This window comes from Mus musculus, chromosome 2 (assembly GCF_000001635.26).
Source record: "Mus musculus strain C57BL/6J chromosome 2, GRCm38.p6 C57BL/6J".
Lineage (NCBI taxonomy): Eukaryota > Metazoa > Chordata > Mammalia > Rodentia > Muridae > Mus > Mus musculus.
This window is the reverse complement of record NC_000068.7, coordinates 152,495,946-152,512,570: the sequence shown is the minus strand read 5'-3', so window position 1 is coordinate 152,512,570 and position 16,625 is coordinate 152,495,946. Positions and strand designations below refer to the sequence as shown.

The window sequence follows — 16,625 nt, the reverse complement described above, 5'->3', positions numbered from 1 at the left end:
GCAAAAAGAGCCAGACAGGGTGGTGCAAGCCTTTTGTTCCACAGGCAGACAGATCTCTGTGAGTTCAAGGCCAGCCTGGACTACATAGTGAGTTCCAAGACAGCCAGGGTTATGTAGAGAGACCCTGGCTCAAGAAAGCAAAAATAAAATAAAATAAAATAAAATAAAATAAAATAAAACATAAAATATAAAATAATGAAAAATATTTCACCTTTCCCAATATACTGTTTCTTACTTAGTTCTTTGAACAAGTAGAGTTAATGGGAATGTGGAATGGGAAAAGACAATCATAGTAAATCTGCTTTCCTATTTTGACTTTCGATTCCTGATCCCTTCTATTTAATGATGCATTGAGTCCGGGCATAAAAGGTTTTTCTGTTTGTGCATTTGTTTGTTTGTTTGTTTTCTTTCTTTTTTTTTTTTTTTTTTTTTTTTTTGCATCTCCCTTCTTTCACAGGGAATCATACTGGGACTGACAGCCAGAGAAAGCACAAACACTTTGCTACATACTATGACCCACTGGTCTGGCATAGAGGCAACCTCACATACCATTTGACTCTTGTTAGATGTGTACAGGGCACTGCACATGGACAGAGAAGAAAGTGACCCCACTGGGTTTGAGGGCAACTTCCTCTTGGGAGCTCTTCCCATCAACCCATCCAGGGTTACACAGTGTTTCCTAAAGCTTTGTTCTCCTTTAATGATCTCTTGTGATGGGCATGACTGAGTCATGCAAATGGTTGGCCTGACAGGCCAGAGGGCACAGCAGGCTCACTTCTCCCATTCATCATGACACCAATAAAGCTAAAGACCTAGATCACCTGCTGGATAAAGCAATCTGACTTCCTCCGGACATAGATCATTCTCTCTCTGAAGCCATGATTTTCCTAACACTGGCCTTCATTGTCCATGGGTTGCTAACTCAGGGGAACAAAGGTAATGGGACCTTCTAAAATGGGAATGGTGGGGTTTGGGTGAGTTGTTGAACAGAGCCTATTCCCTCACCCCCACCCTGCCATCCTTGGTGGTGGTGAGAAGCATCATTTCAACTTGGATCAGTTGGAAGGAAAGTGGGATCTTCTGGCAGCCCCTGCCCCTGCTCTCTGATATTCTTCTGTCACGAGCATCCAAATATCTGGGGAGTCCGCTGAGATGAGTCTCCAGAAGGCAAGACTCTCCCCCACACTCTGAGCTGCGCTGGCGATCTTTCTGGACAATCACTTGGTATCAGTTTGACCTCCCTACTCTTCTCCCGTAGCTGCTTTATGGTTGTGTCCTACTGACTACTGACCTAAGCCTTCTCTTCACCCTAAGCTCTCCTTAGTCCTAAGAGGGAGCCTCCCCTGGTCTTAGATGCACTAAAGAGGTCCAGGCTGCAAGTTCTGCAGAGCTGTCTTGTGCAAGAGACACTAAGTTTGTGGTCAATATAAGGATAAAGATGTGGTGGGAAGACACGTGGCTGATGAAGAGCCTCTGGTTTCAGGTCAATGTGAAGCACTTGTCCCCCTGTTTAAAGCACTGGTACTTTTGGTTTTCTGTTTTTATTGAGGAATGGTTGTCATTGCTTTGTGCATTTAAAAAAAAAAATCAACACAACTAATCTAAGGAAGAGGAATTCCAACCTAAAAGCCCTGGTTCAGTCTTCCCCCTCAGGGCCAAATAGGCACTGCTAGTTTTCAGGATGTACTAGTATATATGAATCTATTTACATGCTTGTCCCTTATAGACAAAGTCTATGAATTAAGCTGTAAATGAACCATGTGGATCATTCTGCAAATGTAGGAGCATGCCTTAGGGACTTCGTTTTTAAGATAAGACCTCACACGTTAACTAGGCTGGCTTCAAACTTGCAGTCTTCCTGTGTCTGCCTCCCACATCTTGAGATGGCAGGCATGAGACACCACGCCCATTATATTTAATGGTATTCATTATATTTAATTGGCAGGTAGACTTTGAAGCTTCACTGAGGCTGGAAAATGACTCTTTGTCACCAACAATTCTTCAAGGAGAACGTATAAACAAATGTTTGCTTTTTCCAGAGAGAGAGAGAGAGAGAGAGAGAGAGAGAGAGAGAGAGAGAGAGCGCTATCAGAGGCTGCTTTCTTCATCACCAGTTCTATGTTATCTTCCCAGTCCCTCACCTCATGCTTCTATTTTAATCTTCCAAGACTACAATCTGCTAAGTGAAATGATGTCTCCTAGGGTTTGAGTTCAGGTGCTGTGGTTGTGAGTCTTAATATATGTCCCACTAGTTTTTTGAAACACCTGCCTATTGTTTTTTAAAAGATTTGTTTGTTTATTTAACTAATATCTGTCACTGTCTTTAGACACACTAGAAGAGGGAATCATATCCCATTACAGATGATTGTGAGCTACCATATGGTTACCGGAAATGGAACTCAGGACCTCTGGAAGAGCAATCAGTGCTCTTAACTGCTGAACCATCTCGCCAGCCTCTGCCTATTGATTTTTTTTAAGAGCCTTCATGTACTAAGAAAACTCACTAAATTTGAAGGTGTGGCAGTTTGCTTATAAATATTTTCTTCCATTTCCATAAATGAATTGGCTTGAATTTATAAAATGTCTCTAAATAGATACATAGCCAAGAATGACCTTGAATTTCTGATTGTCCTTTCCCACATCCAGAATGCTAGAATTTCAGATGTTCATCACGGACTCAGTTGTCTATGATAGTGAGGATTGGTTGATTTTGGTAAGCATTTGCATAACTGGATTACAGCCCTAGCCTCTATCTGGTCTCTTAATACTGAGACTTAGCAGACCCTGATCATCTCTCTTTTTCTCTCCTATTATTCCATAGCTTTAACTTTAACTATTGTCTACAAGCATTGATTCTGACATTCACATCTCACTTGTGACCTTTCTTCTGAGCTGTCACTATCTTCTTGATACCCTGGGTTTATCATGTTATGTGCCCTGAAGCAAATTCTTGGCCCCCGTTATTTTTTTTTTCATCTCAATTCCATCTATCTTCACAGTTCAGAAATCCAACAGTTCTCTTGGATTTCTCCATTTGTTGTTTCCTTTACCTTGTATCCAAACCATCTGTCTGCAGCAACATTTCAGTTACAGCCCTAATAGGTTGACGAGGAAGAGCTTTAGTTTGTAACAATGTAACAATACACTATTACTGGTAGACCAGTAGTGTGAAATCCCGCTATTTCCTGCCCCTCAACAAGGCTCCTGGGACTGACTAATCTGGAACACAGTTAAGCCATTAAATTCTCATCATGTTCTGAATAAACTAAAAACACTGAATTTGTAAAGGTACTTGGGGGTTTGACCCTACTACCTCACATCCTTTTCTACCTTGTGTCCTCTGGGCTTTGCACATCATACTTGAGACCCTGATACCAACCATGCCTGAAGCCTCTCACATACACTCAGTAACTTCTACATAGACCACGTGGCACTGCTTCTTTTCTGAAGCAGTTCTGGCCCCCTGTGGATTTTTCCTTCTCTCTTCCATACTTCTTAAGAGTCTAGGTGGTGCACACCTTTGATCCTAGCACTCAAAGAGGCAGAGGCAGGCAGATCTCTGAATTCAAGGCCAACCTGGTCGACAGAGCGAGTTCTAGGATGGTTAGGGCTACACAGAGTGAACCCTGTCTCAAAAAACCAAAACAACAAATAAAAAGAGGCTAGGTTTACATAACAGCACCAAATGTGATCTCTCTCTCTCTCTCTCTCTCTCTCTCTCTCTCTCTCTCTCTCTCTCTCTCTCTCCCCCTTCCTCCCTTCCTCCCTCCCTCCCTCCCTCCCCCCCTTTCTCTCTCTCTCTCTCTCTCTCTCCCTCTCTCTCTCTGGCATGTGCTTCCACTGCACTGTTTTGAGGGCCCATAACATATCACAATTTTGGGCTGGTGAGATTGCTCAGTGGGTAAGAGTACTAATTGTTCTTCCGAAGGTGCTGAGTTCAAATCCTAGGAACCTCATAGTGGCTCATAACCCATAATGAGATCTGATGCCCTCTTCTGGTGTGTCTGAAGACAGCAACAGTGTACTTATAATAATAAATAAATCTTAAAGAGAGAGAGAGAGAGAGAGAGAGAGAGTTAAAATTCCTGGGTTGGACCCTCACCACTGAAAATTAAAAACATATCACAATTTTAATGGTTTATATTTTCTTGTCTCAGTGTCTTAGGATTTGCATTGGTGTTAGTCTAGAGGGCAGAGGTTCGGTTTTGATTGAATGATAGTTATGTCTATGCTAGAATTAAAATTTTTATTTACTTTTTATTCTCTGTAGCTGCCTGGAGGAGACCCATACCAAAATGCTGGAAGAATAGTTTAGGGTACTGCAGAGTCCGATGTCAAGAAGAGGAACGGTACATATATCTGTGTAAGAACAAAGTATCATGCTGCATTCACCGAACTCTATCAGAAGACAAACTACCCTCAGGACCTCCCATACACACTGTAACAAGAGTGATCCCTAGTTTCAATATACCAGTGAATTCATCAGCGACCCGACTTACTGATAACTGGGATGCAAATGACTCTAAAACACCCATAGGAACTATCGTCAATCCTGCAGGTATTGGCAAGACACCCACAGGAACTACTGTCAATCCTGCAGGTATTGGCAAGATGCCCACAGGAACTACCGTCAATCCTGCAGGTATTGGCAAGACACCCACAGGAACTACCGTCAATCCTGCTGGTATTGGCAAGACACCCACAACCACCACACCTATCTATTCCTGGGCCACTAACACTAAACCATTCACTATGATGCCTAATACTACTTAAATAATTTGTCTCCTTTTGTTTCTGGGATATGAACACCTCCCAGAGTAATAAGAAGAAGCTAATGTAACCAATCTTGGCTTTTTTCAGAAATTGTATAATCATGGGTATGGATTTATGTGCTAAAGTCAGAACACAGATTTTTAGACATGAGAATTCTCTTTATCAGGCTTACATTCCTTACCTAGATCCTTTTGACTTATTAAAATATACAGGCTAGTTTCAGATGAACAATGGTATTGGTGTTTTGTTTTTCCTTTAATTGTATACATGATAATTTCATGTCCATATAATGTATTATATAGAGTTTCAATCATGGTAGATCAGAGTTCCTTCTACTTGTATTTTCTTCTATTTGGAATTATTTGAGCTCTTCTCTTATTTATTAATAAAATATAGACTAGGTTGTCGTACTTATAATCAACACGCTGGCCTGTGGAATGCTGGGATTTACTGCTTCTGTGTTACTGGGTTTGGGTAACCATTAGCCAGCCTCCCTCATTCTCTGCAATGCCTCCCATCCAGCAGCAGAGAATCCTTTCACATTAGACTGACTTCTTAGCATCTACAGAGGACCAAGAACATGCAGCATTTGATTTTCTGTATCTGACTTCTTTCCCTTAACATGTTAAGTGAAACACCCATTTTCTACAAATGACAAGAGTTACTTTGAATGCCTTATTGTTTATATACATCACACTGTCCTTTATGTGTTGACGGATATCTATGTTAACCCTCTGCTGTGAATAATGCAGCAGTAAGCACGGGCATGCAGGGCTCTCCTTGCGAGTTCTGTTGGGTATATCCCCCAAACTGGGTTGCTAAACCTGGAGTCAATTTTTACGTTTTTGAGGAACTTTATTCTGTTCTGCATGACAGCTGTACAACTTCATACCCCAAAAACAGTGTAAAAGGACTTGGTTACCCCCAAATTCTCGCTAGCAGCTTTTAAATTTTTTTATTTAATTTTTCTCTGTATAATGTGCGTATATGGGTGTGGATATACTCATACCACAGTGTGCACATGGAAGGTCAGAGGACAACCTCGAGGGTTGATTCTTGCCTTCTACCTTGTCTCAGACAAAACCTCTTGTGTTTTGCCATCAGGTACCTCAGACCATCTGGTTGTGAGCAACCAGGGATGTGCCTGTCTCCCTCTGTCTCACTTCTAACAACCCTGGAATTACATGAACATACACCATATCTGGATTTATGTGACTTCTGGAAATGCAAACTCAGTTCCTTTGTGTGCCAAGTGCTTTACCCACTGAGCCAACTCTCCAGACCTTCTTTTTTTGTTTATTTTTTGTTTGTTTGTTTTGTTTTGTTTTTAATAATATCCATTTTGACTAGGGTAGTTTTACAAGGATACCTCTCACTATCTCATCAAAGACTGGGTATTGGCCTTGCTTCAGGTCACCTACATCCCATCTGGACATAAATGTCATATTTAGTGGCTTTCCAGGATTTCCATGGATTTTTTTAAAGGTATACATACATGCTATATTTTATGGAATGCCCTCAGTCATTAGAGAGGGCATCAAACCTCCTGGAACCAGCATTAGAGGAGGTATGAGCTGTCCACATAGGTGCTGAAAACTGAACTCAAGCCCTCTGCAAGAGCACCGGGGGCCCTCTTAACCCCTAAGCCTCTGCTCCAGTCCCCCATTTTTTTCTTCTTCCTTTTTTAATTTCCAACATACATTTGTATGCTAGAATTATTTACTTAGTTACTTATTTGTTTGTTTGCTTGTTTTTCTTCTCTCTCTGGCCCCGCTCCTTCCCAGAGCAGAAGGCTTAAGATTTTATATATATATATACACATGAGTACAATGTCACTCTTTTCAGACACACCAGAAGAGGGCATCAGATTTCATTACAGATGGTTGTAAGCTACCATGTAGTTTCTGGGAATTGAACTCAGGACCTCTGGAAGAACAGTCAGTGCTCTTAACCACTGAGCCATCTCACCAGCGCACCCCTCCCCCCATTTCTTTTTGATCTTTAGATTTAGTAGGCTTCTTCCACACTCAAAGATACAGTTATTAGGATATTTATGAATAAAGTCTTATATTTGTTTTTTTTTAATAGAAAACGTATCCTAACAATACTTACAGGTAAAATCTTTGGCCCAAACTTTGTTATTCCTCTATGCCTACAAGCATCGATTTCCTTCACATTTAACTGAGGGTGTGGCACTGTGCACCGTATCCAGCTTCATAAATAAGACAGAAACAGTACAGGTTAGCTCTTCTCCTCACCACTGGGTTCTCTTTCTTGTTTTTCCACTCACCACGTTGTCCATAGAGAAACCCTTGACCCAAGGAATGAAAATTTCTCAGTAAGAACTAAAATCATGCAGAGATTAGCAGCCAAGTTAGAGGTGAGGCATATATGGGTCTTTTGAGAACAACCCCGAAGTTTCCTCAAGCCATTCAAAAGAAGAGCTTCTGTCCATGACATGTTTTTCCTTGAATATGAGATCTTTACATTCAAAAGTTTCCAACCACCTTAACAGTGAAGATGCTGACCTGTGAGGGACGGGTGTGGCAGCAGCCCTAAGATGGCGCCCAGGACTGCAGCTAAGTCTTATGACTTGCACCTGACTTCCTCATGCACCTGAAAATAAGCCACGACCATCATGAGAGCTGCGCAGGTGCACCATGATGCTGGCGGTTTAAACAAGTCCATATTTGGTAGAGACATGCCCCTGCTGCCCTGATTGGCTGAAGCTGCGTGCCTGATGAGGTGATGTGGCCTGCTGTGAGTGGATGGGGACTGAGAGTATATAAGAGTGAGAGGCCCGGGGTTCGGAGGAGAAAGATGAGGAAAAAGATGAAGCAAGAGAGATGAAGACTGAAGTTTGTTGAATAAACTGCTGTTAGAAGGACTGGTGGTCGTGTCGTTCTTGCTGGTCGAGGGCAGATACGACACTGACCCAACCAGAACAACTAGCTTTCTGTGTGTGTGTATACCAGACAACTGAAACGAGTGTTCAGGTACAGTGTGGACAAACACCAGCCCCTAATAGATATTTTAAAAACAATTTATTAATACTTAACTGACAAATTCTAATTCTAATTTATAGAGTACATTTATGTTTACTCTTCAAAATTGCTTTATCAGCGTCTGATTATAAAGATAAGGGGAGATTAATGGCTTTAGGCACTCTCTTAAGAAGATAAAGACAAAGATCACAAGTGGACTATTAAGATAAAATTCTTGGGTGCAGTCAGATATTGAGACCAAGAGAGGGACTGTCATCTGTCTAGTGGAAGTTTTCATGTACAGATGTCCTTCCCTGGGTTGGAGGCAAAATCAGCCAATACCTTTGAGGACTGCTTTCCTATTTGCTTCTGACGAATGATCTCTCATGAGCAGCCACCATCTTCATTCCCAGCCCACACATCCTAGAAGCTAGGGAGCAAGACACATTGAGCACTTAAAGTTCCTGCCTCCTTGGCAAACCTTCCAGGCAATCAACACATTACAACCTGAGAAGTTTCTATGTTAGGAGTTATGGATGGTGGTTTGAATAAGAACAACCCTCAAAGGCTCAGATATTTGAATGCTTAGTCAGGAGATGTGGCCTTGTTGGAGGAAGTGTGTCACTGGGGATGGGCTTTGAGGTTTCAAAGAAAGTTAACACCAGGCGCTCTCTCTCTCTCTCTCTCTCTCTCTCTCTCTCTCTCTCTCTCTCTGCCTTCATATCAGGAAGTAGTTCTCAGCTACAGCTACAATGCCATGCTCCCCACAACCTCCAATGAGGATATTGGAGTAAGCCTCTGAAACCGTAAGCAAACACCCAATTAAATGTGTTCTTGTATAAGAGTTGCCTTGGCCAGGCAGTGGTGGTGCACGCCTTTAATCCCAGCACTTGGGAGGCAGAGGCAGGTGGATTTCTGAGTTTGAGGCCAGCCTGGTCTACAGAGTGAGTTCCAGGACAGCCAGGGCTACACTGAGAAACCCTGTCTCAAAAAACAAACAAAAAAAGAGTTGCCTTGGTCCTGGCATCTCTTCACAGCAATAGAACTGTGACTAAGACAGGAGTCTTCGTCATGGACCCCATAGGGAAGAAGGAGAAAGGCTGAGATGATACCTGTACAAATTTAGTTCCCATTCATCCTCCCAGCCCCATGCTCCCAGAAATAAGTAAGACTCAGACTCAAAATATATTTACAAATGCCTTGGCCATATAGCTAGGCTCTTCTCTGATTAGATCATAACTTAAATTAGCCCATTCATTTTAATCGGCATTCTTCCACATGGCTGGTTACCTGTGTTCAGGTACCATGCATCCAACTGGTCACATCTTCCCAGGAGAATCTCCCTGGCTTGGCTCTATCTCAGAATCCTTTCTGCCTCCCAGATGTCCCATCTTCTATTCTCCCCTTCCCTGTAGGCCATAGGTTTTTTGAATTGACAGGTGATGTGTCCATACAATACACAAGATAGTCTCTCTACACATACTATTGTCTTTAGGTTGTTAATTTGTCTGCTGGCAAAGACTTTGAACATTGGTGGGAAGAGTTCCAGGGGCAGGTCCTCCTGAGCTGAGACGACCCTCGGCAGCTGCCTTGCCAGCTCGAGGAGTGTAGATGAGACCGGTACACTCACCCTGATGGGTCTTCAAGGTGACGAATTCTGGGGAAGCAGAGACAGATTCTGATGACAGGGCTCCTAATCCCAACATGGCCAGGCTTGCATTCTCTGGTTTTAATTTGTCTTACTTCTCACTTTCTCCATTTTCACAGGTGGCTAATGGGCCCACTGCTGTGGCTCTCTGGCAACAATCTGAGATGTGAGCTGAGATTTCCCGGTAGAGGGCCATTTTGTAGTGTTGCCATTTTGTAGCATTACCATTTTGTAGCGTTGCAGATGCTGTCTTTAAACCAAGACTTCATGGTGTTTTAGGTGTAAATGCTTCCCAGTCCTGCCTGTCGCTTGTGTTTTGGTCTTGGCTAAATCTCCCTTTGGAGGAGGCAGCAGGCACAGCATCTACCAACGAGAAGCCAGCCAAACCCAGGCTGGTGCTAGAGACCAGAGCAGAAGGTGTGCGGCAGGTGCGGATTGAGTTTTGGTTTTCTTTCTTATTTCTGTTAAATGTTGTTTTTAAATATTTTAACTGATTCTTTGAGAGCTTTATAAAATGTACTGTGATCATATCCACCCCAGTTCCCCCCTTTAAGTCCTCCCACCCTTACCCCCTCCAACTTCATAATATACATATGTTATATTCATACCAGTGAAGGGAGTGGACATGGGCGTAGGCAGCAGTATATGCAGACTTTAGTACCCAATGACTCCATTTCGACCCAGGCTTTCTTTTTTTTTTTTTTTTTATTACGTATTTTCCTCAATTACATTTCCAATGCTATCCCAAAAGTCCCCCCTCCCCCCCCCACCCATTCCCATTTTTTGGCCCTGGCGTTCCCCTGTACTGGGGCATATAAAGTTTGCCTGTCCAATGGGCCTCTCTTTCCAGTGATGGCCAACTAGGCCATCTTTTGATACATATGCAGCTAGAGTCAAGAGCTCCGGGGTACTGGTTAGTTCATAATGTTGTTGCACCTACAGGGTTGCAGATCTCTTTAGCTCCTTGGATCCTTTCTCTAGCTCCTCCATTGGGGGCCCTGTGATCCATCCAATAGTTGACTGTGAGCATCCACTTCTGTGTTTGCTAGGCCCCGGCCTAGTCTCACAAGAGACAGCTATATCACGGTCCTTGCATCAAAAGCTTGCTAGTGTATGCAATGGTGTCATCATTTGGAGGCTAATTATGGGATGGATCCCTGGATATGGCAGTCTCTAGATGGTCCATCCTTTTGTCTCAGCTCCAAACTTTGTCTCTGTAGCTCCTTCCATGGGTGATTGTTTCCAATTCTAAGAAGGGGCAAAGTGTCCACACTTTGGTCTTCGTTCTTCTTCAGTTTCATGTGTTTTGCAAATTGTACCTTATATCTCGCTATACTAAGTTTCTGGGCTAATATCCACTGATCAGTGAGTACATATCATTTGAGTTCTTTTGTGATTGTGTTACCTCACTCAGGATGATGCCCTCCAGGTCCAACCATTTGCCTAGGAATTTCATAAATTCATTCTTTTTAATAGCTGAGTAGTACTCCATTGTGTAAATGTACCACATTTTTTTGTATCCATTCCTCTGTTGAGGGGCACGACCCAGGCTTTCTTTACCACACTCCCCAGTTTCTTCTGCATACTTATTCACACTCGACTTCTCCAATGACATGTTCAAGGCAGCCTGACGCTTTATATTATTTGCCTCTAGCCTAACCCCATGTGAACGCCCTGCACTGTTCTGGGTACTGTAGCACTTTTAGCTACCAAAATTGGAATTCATTTCCTATTGTTTTTCTATAAATTTTTGTCAGATTCGAATAGTAATTTGGGCTGAGAACATTGTGCAGTTGGTACGTTGTCGGATGACCTGTAGGGGATGCGGGGTGTGATCCTCTAGCTCTGCATAAACCTAGTGTGGTGCTCAAACCTCTACTGTAACCTTGTACTATGGAGGTGGGGATAGAGGATCAGAAACTCAGAATCCTCGTTGGCTTCAGATACACAATGAGCTTGACACCATTCTGAAGTATATGGCACCCCGTCTCAAAAACAAACAAACGAACAAACCCCACAAATTAATCACGTACAATTTTTAAGGTATTTTCTTTTATGTGTGTGGGTGTTTTTGCCTGAAGGATGTCTATGCACCACATGCATGAAGTACCCATGGAAGCCATAAGAGGGCATCAGATCTCCAGGAACGTGGTGTAAACAAACAGTTGAGAGAGAGGCCAGGTGGTGCTAGGACCTGGATCTTCTAGAAAGGGAGCCATCCACCTTAAGCTCTTAACCACCGGGCCATCTCTCCAACCTCGTGTGCAATTTATAGTTTAAGTTCTTGGAGTCAGAAGTGCTAAATGGACCTTCTAAGCTAAAATCAGTTGCTACTAGAAAAAAAAAAATCTTCTTTTTCTTTCTGCTTTGACCGCTGCCTGCATGCCTTGGTTCTGGGGCTCCCTTCTCTGACTTGCATTTCTATCATTGCCTGTCAGTCTCTGTCTCTCGATTATCTCATCAGCACACCCAGGACCTGTGACTGGCAGTCCTCAGCTGTGTGCTTTGAAAGTGGATGCACCCTCGAGCCTCCCTCCCCTACCCCTTCATAGGCTCATATATTTTAACACTTGGCTCCTTTTTGATAGTTCTGTTTGGGGGCGGTTATGGAACCTTTAGGAAGTGGAGCATGGGCCTTTGAGAGTTTGTAGCCTTGCGACTTTCAGGTAGCTCTGTCTTCTGCTGTGCTAACAAATGGAGATGAGCCAGCTTCCTGCTCTGGCAGTCTGCTGCTGTGCTGTCCCGTCCATTATCACATCTCCTCTGGGACTGTAGCCAAATAAACTTTCTTCCACAAGCTGCTTTTGATCATGGTGTGCTATTAGATTTTTTTTTTTTAAGTAACTAGTACAGAAACTGGTACCAGAGGGCTGTTGGTTTTTTGAGGAATGTGGAAGACTTCAGGACTTTATACTAAAAAAGCGAAGAGCACACTTACCACCTGTCATCAAAGCTCTTCTATCTCTGGCATCTTCTCATGGATGGAGGCACAAACACGCAGCTCTGCCCTTGAAGTGCAGGGATGTTACTCAGCCCCTGCCATCAGCGCAATGAGATCGTGTTGTTCTAAGAAAGGGATGGTTGGCTGGCCCTACCGAATGTGCCGGATTTGTTGAAGAACACAGCATGCTGTATGAGAAGACCTGAAGCATAAACATATTCTTGGAATCTCTGGCTTTTGTTTCATTTTGGTTGTTTTCCCTTATTGCCTTGGGTCAGGTTGTGCTGTGGGAATGACAGATTGGGATCAGTGGCTTGTACATATAGCCCATTTCTCCAAACTCCTACACACACAGTTGTAGAATGAGATGAAATTATTAGCAGTTTTAGTCAAGTAGTGTAGTTTCACCAGGGTTTCTAGAAGGATCCTTAAAGGAAGGGTAGGGAGCTCGGCCTGTGACTGTAATCCCAGCACGCAGGAAGCTGAGAATAGAGGATGAGAAGCTGGGGACTAGCCTGGGCTACAAAGGAGACCAGGGAGACATAAGTTCAAGTGGCAACCCCCTGCTGTCTGTCCTGCCCCCTTCTCGTCTCTACGTGGTCCGATGATGGAGGCAAAGCTGTCTACAGTGATGGCGAGGATGCGCAAGCACATAAGAGGAGAAGAGAAGGCTTCCAGCATGATAAAGATATTTAAATCGCTGTACTTGTGCCTTATGAGACAAATAGAACCTGGGTTTGTAGAGGACATAATTTTTATATTTTAGTGTTTTACGACACATACAGCAGTGCCTCCCAACTGCTGAACCATGGAAATTAAGTAGGGTGTGTTGACAGAACTTGCCTTTTCTTAAATTCAAAAGAGGGAGTTTTTTCCTTTTGTAAAAAAGATTTGTTAGTTTATTTATTTATTTACTTACTTATATATGAGTACACTGTTGCTGTCTTCAGACACACCAGAAGAGGGCATTGGATCCCATTACAGATGGTTGTGAGCCACCATGTGGTTGCGGGGAGTTGAACTCCAGACTTCTGGAAGAGCAGTCAGTGATCTTAACTGCTGAGCCACCTCTCCAGCCCGCTTCTCTTATTTCTTTCTTTATTTATTTTAAGATAGCTTTTTAGTGGGTCCAAATTGATGTGGAACTCATTGGTTAGCCTCGTTTGAACTCACAATCCTGCCTCCGCCTCTCAAGTGACAGGATCACAGGTGTGTACCTGTGACTACAAGAAGACCTTTCTAACTGGAAATGTTTATTATGTCACAAGAGGAAAATAGCTCAAGAACTCTAAGAAGAATCCTGGTAAATATAAGGGGTGGAGATGAAAAGGGATGTTTTCAAAAGAACATAACAGCTCCTAAGAGCAACGGATATGGATAGAATAACTGACAAAACTTTAAAGCCTACTTATTTTTGAAAAGGCTCAGTGGGATCCAAGGGGTTGTGGGAAGATAATATGGGATATGAATAAAAATTCAACATAGATAGAGTGTTATAGTGGGGTGAGAAAGACTTTCCATCTCTCTGGGCCACAGAGAGTGCAAGCACTGGAGGGTTAGAGAGAACCCAAGCAGATCCCAATCTGTCTCTCAGGTGCAGGTCACTACCTTCAGGCCCCTCCAAATAATAGTGACAAGCTGAAGTACTAAATATTAATTTTAAAAATATGATAAATGGGATATATAAGAGTAAGACAGAAGTCTGGAAGACATGGGAGTGAGTTGTCAGGTGATCCAGGAAGAGACCTTCTGCAATCCAGTGACCAATTAATTACAGCAGAAAGGACCATCGGGAAGGAAAGCCATACTCTCCAGGAACGTCATTAGTCGGGATCTTCAGTTGCTACAAGAAGCAGATGTCAAACGGCCTTCCCCTAACCATGTGAGAAGTGAGCTTTCACTGGCCCGGGTGTGAAGTGATTCTAATGGAATAAATGGATTTGCTAAGGAATAGTTTCCTCAGAAGAAATCCTGGGAGCAAGTGGGGAAAGCTGACTCAGCAAAACAGAGCTGTTTCTTGAGGACGATGCCAATAGCAATCATTTGACCAAACTGAAGTGGCCGTCAGGAGGCATGCTCACATGGCTGCTTTTGAAATACAAATATGCAGAAATTTATATAAATATAAAACCTGAATACCTGAAGATAAAGAGAAAAAGATGAAGAGTGTATAGAACACTCAAAACTTCCCTGATCTTGGTTAAAAAAAAAAAAAAAAAAAGTATGGGTATCTATGACGTCAGTTCTGGTTTGCTTTCTGTTGTTGTGACAAACACCATGACCAAAGCAGCTTAAGGTGGAGAATGGTTTTTGTTTGGTTGTTTGGTTGGTTTTTTTTTTTTTTTTTTTTTTTTGGTTTTTCAAGACAGGGTTTCTCTGTGTAGCCCTGGCTGTCCTGGAACTCACTTTGTAGACCAGGCTGGCCTCGAACTCAGAAATCTGCCTGTGCTGGGATTAAAGGCGTGCACCACCACCACCCGGCTGGAGAATGTTATTTTACCTTGCAGGTTACTGTTCATTATGAAAGGAAGCCAGGACAAGAATTTAAGGCAGAAGCCTGAAGTAGAAACCATGGAAGGGTGCTTGCTATTTGTTGGATTGCTTGCAGGTTCACTTTCAGCTGCCTTTCTTACATAGCCCAAGCCGACCTGCTAGGGATGGCACTGTCCAAAGTGTGCTGGGCCTTCCCACATCAATTAATCAATAAATAAGACACCTCACAGACATACCCACATGTGTGGTTTAAATACACTTTGCCCGGTGGCACTATTAGAAGGTACGGCCTTTTTGGAGTAGGTGTGGCCTTGGTAGAGGAAGTGTGTCACTGTGGGTGAAGACTTTAAGACCCTCATCCTAGCTCCCTGGAAACCAGTTTTCTCCTGTTTGCTTTCAGATAAGATGTAGAACTCCCAGCTCCTCCCACACCATGCCTGTCCAGATGCTGCCATGCTCCTGCCTTGATGATAATGAACTGAACCTCTGAACCTGTAAGCCAACCCCAGTTAAATATCATCCTTATAAGAGTTGCCTTGGTCATGGTGTCTGCTCACAGCAGCAAATCCCTGACTAAGACACCACAGGAAGTAGTTCCTCGGTTGAGATTCCCTCTGTCAAGTTGACAGCTAAGATTAACCATCTTAGCTCATGTCTGTCGATGTGACAAAATATCCTGGAGAACAGCAACTAAGGGAGAAGGGGAACTTATTTCAGCTTTACGGTTCCAGGTTACAGTCAGTCATTGTGAGAAATGCAAGGCAAGAACTTAAAAGAGCTAATCACATCACACCCACAGTCAGGAGCATAGAGAAATGAGTCCCCATGTGCTCACTTGATTGCTTGCTAGAGGTCACATCAATTTCTCCATTCATGCAATTCAGGGCATGTATCCTTGGATGTAAACAAACTAAATTATTTAGTCAAAAGAAACAGATTTGGGGGCAGGTCTAGAGAGATGGCTCAGTGGTTAAGAGCACTGAGTGCTCTTCTAGAGGTCCTGAGTTCAATTCCCAGCAGCCACATGGTGGCTCACAACCATCTGTAATGGGATCCGATGAACTGTTCTGGTGTGTGTGAAGACAACTACACTGTACTCATATAAATAAAATAAGTAAATAAAATATTTTTTTAAAAAAAAGAAACAAACTAGGACCCCCCGTCCACCGCCACTCGGTGCGGGCAGGGCAGCACACACCCAGAGGCCCAGGCATCACTAAGATAAGCAAGTGGAAAGATGGGAGAGAAAGAAAAGCAGAACGGTGTGTGTAGGATGAAAAGAGGAGGAATTGGAGATGTAAGGGTGGTGAGGAAGAGCCTGATGTGAGTAGCCTACACGGCCATCTGATGCCATGGTGAGGTCCTGGCCCATGCTGTCACCAAGCCGAGAACCACGTCTGAGTCTGTGACCCTGCGGCCCATGGCTCACATTACCACCAAAAGCCATGCAGATGTCCCTGGTCCAAGCTGCTGCCTGGGGCCTTGTTAATGCCCAAGGGCTGCACAGAGTAGCCCAGTCCTCACAGGCCACAGCACAACCCTCATCCAGGGAGCACTACAGAGCTGGCCCTGGAGATATGGCCTTGTCCCTTGCTGGCATGGTACTCGGGTAAGCTAGCCCCATCCCTCACCAGGGCTAGGATGCTGGAGAGCTAGCCCTCAGGTCATGAGCTTGAGAAAGCTGGTGAGCTGACCAACTCAGCTACCATCCAGGCCCAGATCCAGGGCTTTGAGTTGGCCCAGCCCAACAACTACCCCATCAGTGAACTCTGGGAGCACTTTAAGG

The 16,625-nt window shown here is 43.5% G+C and overlaps 1 protein-coding gene across 1 annotated transcript; it reads left to right on the top strand.

Annotated features, from left to right (window-relative positions):
* The first annotated feature begins 834 nt into the window (after window positions 1-834).
* Window positions 835-4,815, top strand: Defb26 (defensin beta 26). Its single transcript, NM_001039120.2, has 2 exons — window positions 835-936; window positions 4,271-4,815. The coding sequence occupies exons 1-2, from the start codon at window positions 879-881 to the stop codon at window positions 4,771-4,773; spliced, it is 561 nt and encodes a 186-aa protein (NP_001034209.1). The 5' UTR covers window positions 835-878; the 3' UTR covers window positions 4,774-4,815.
* The last annotated feature ends 11,810 nt before the right edge of the window (window positions 4,816-16,625 follow it).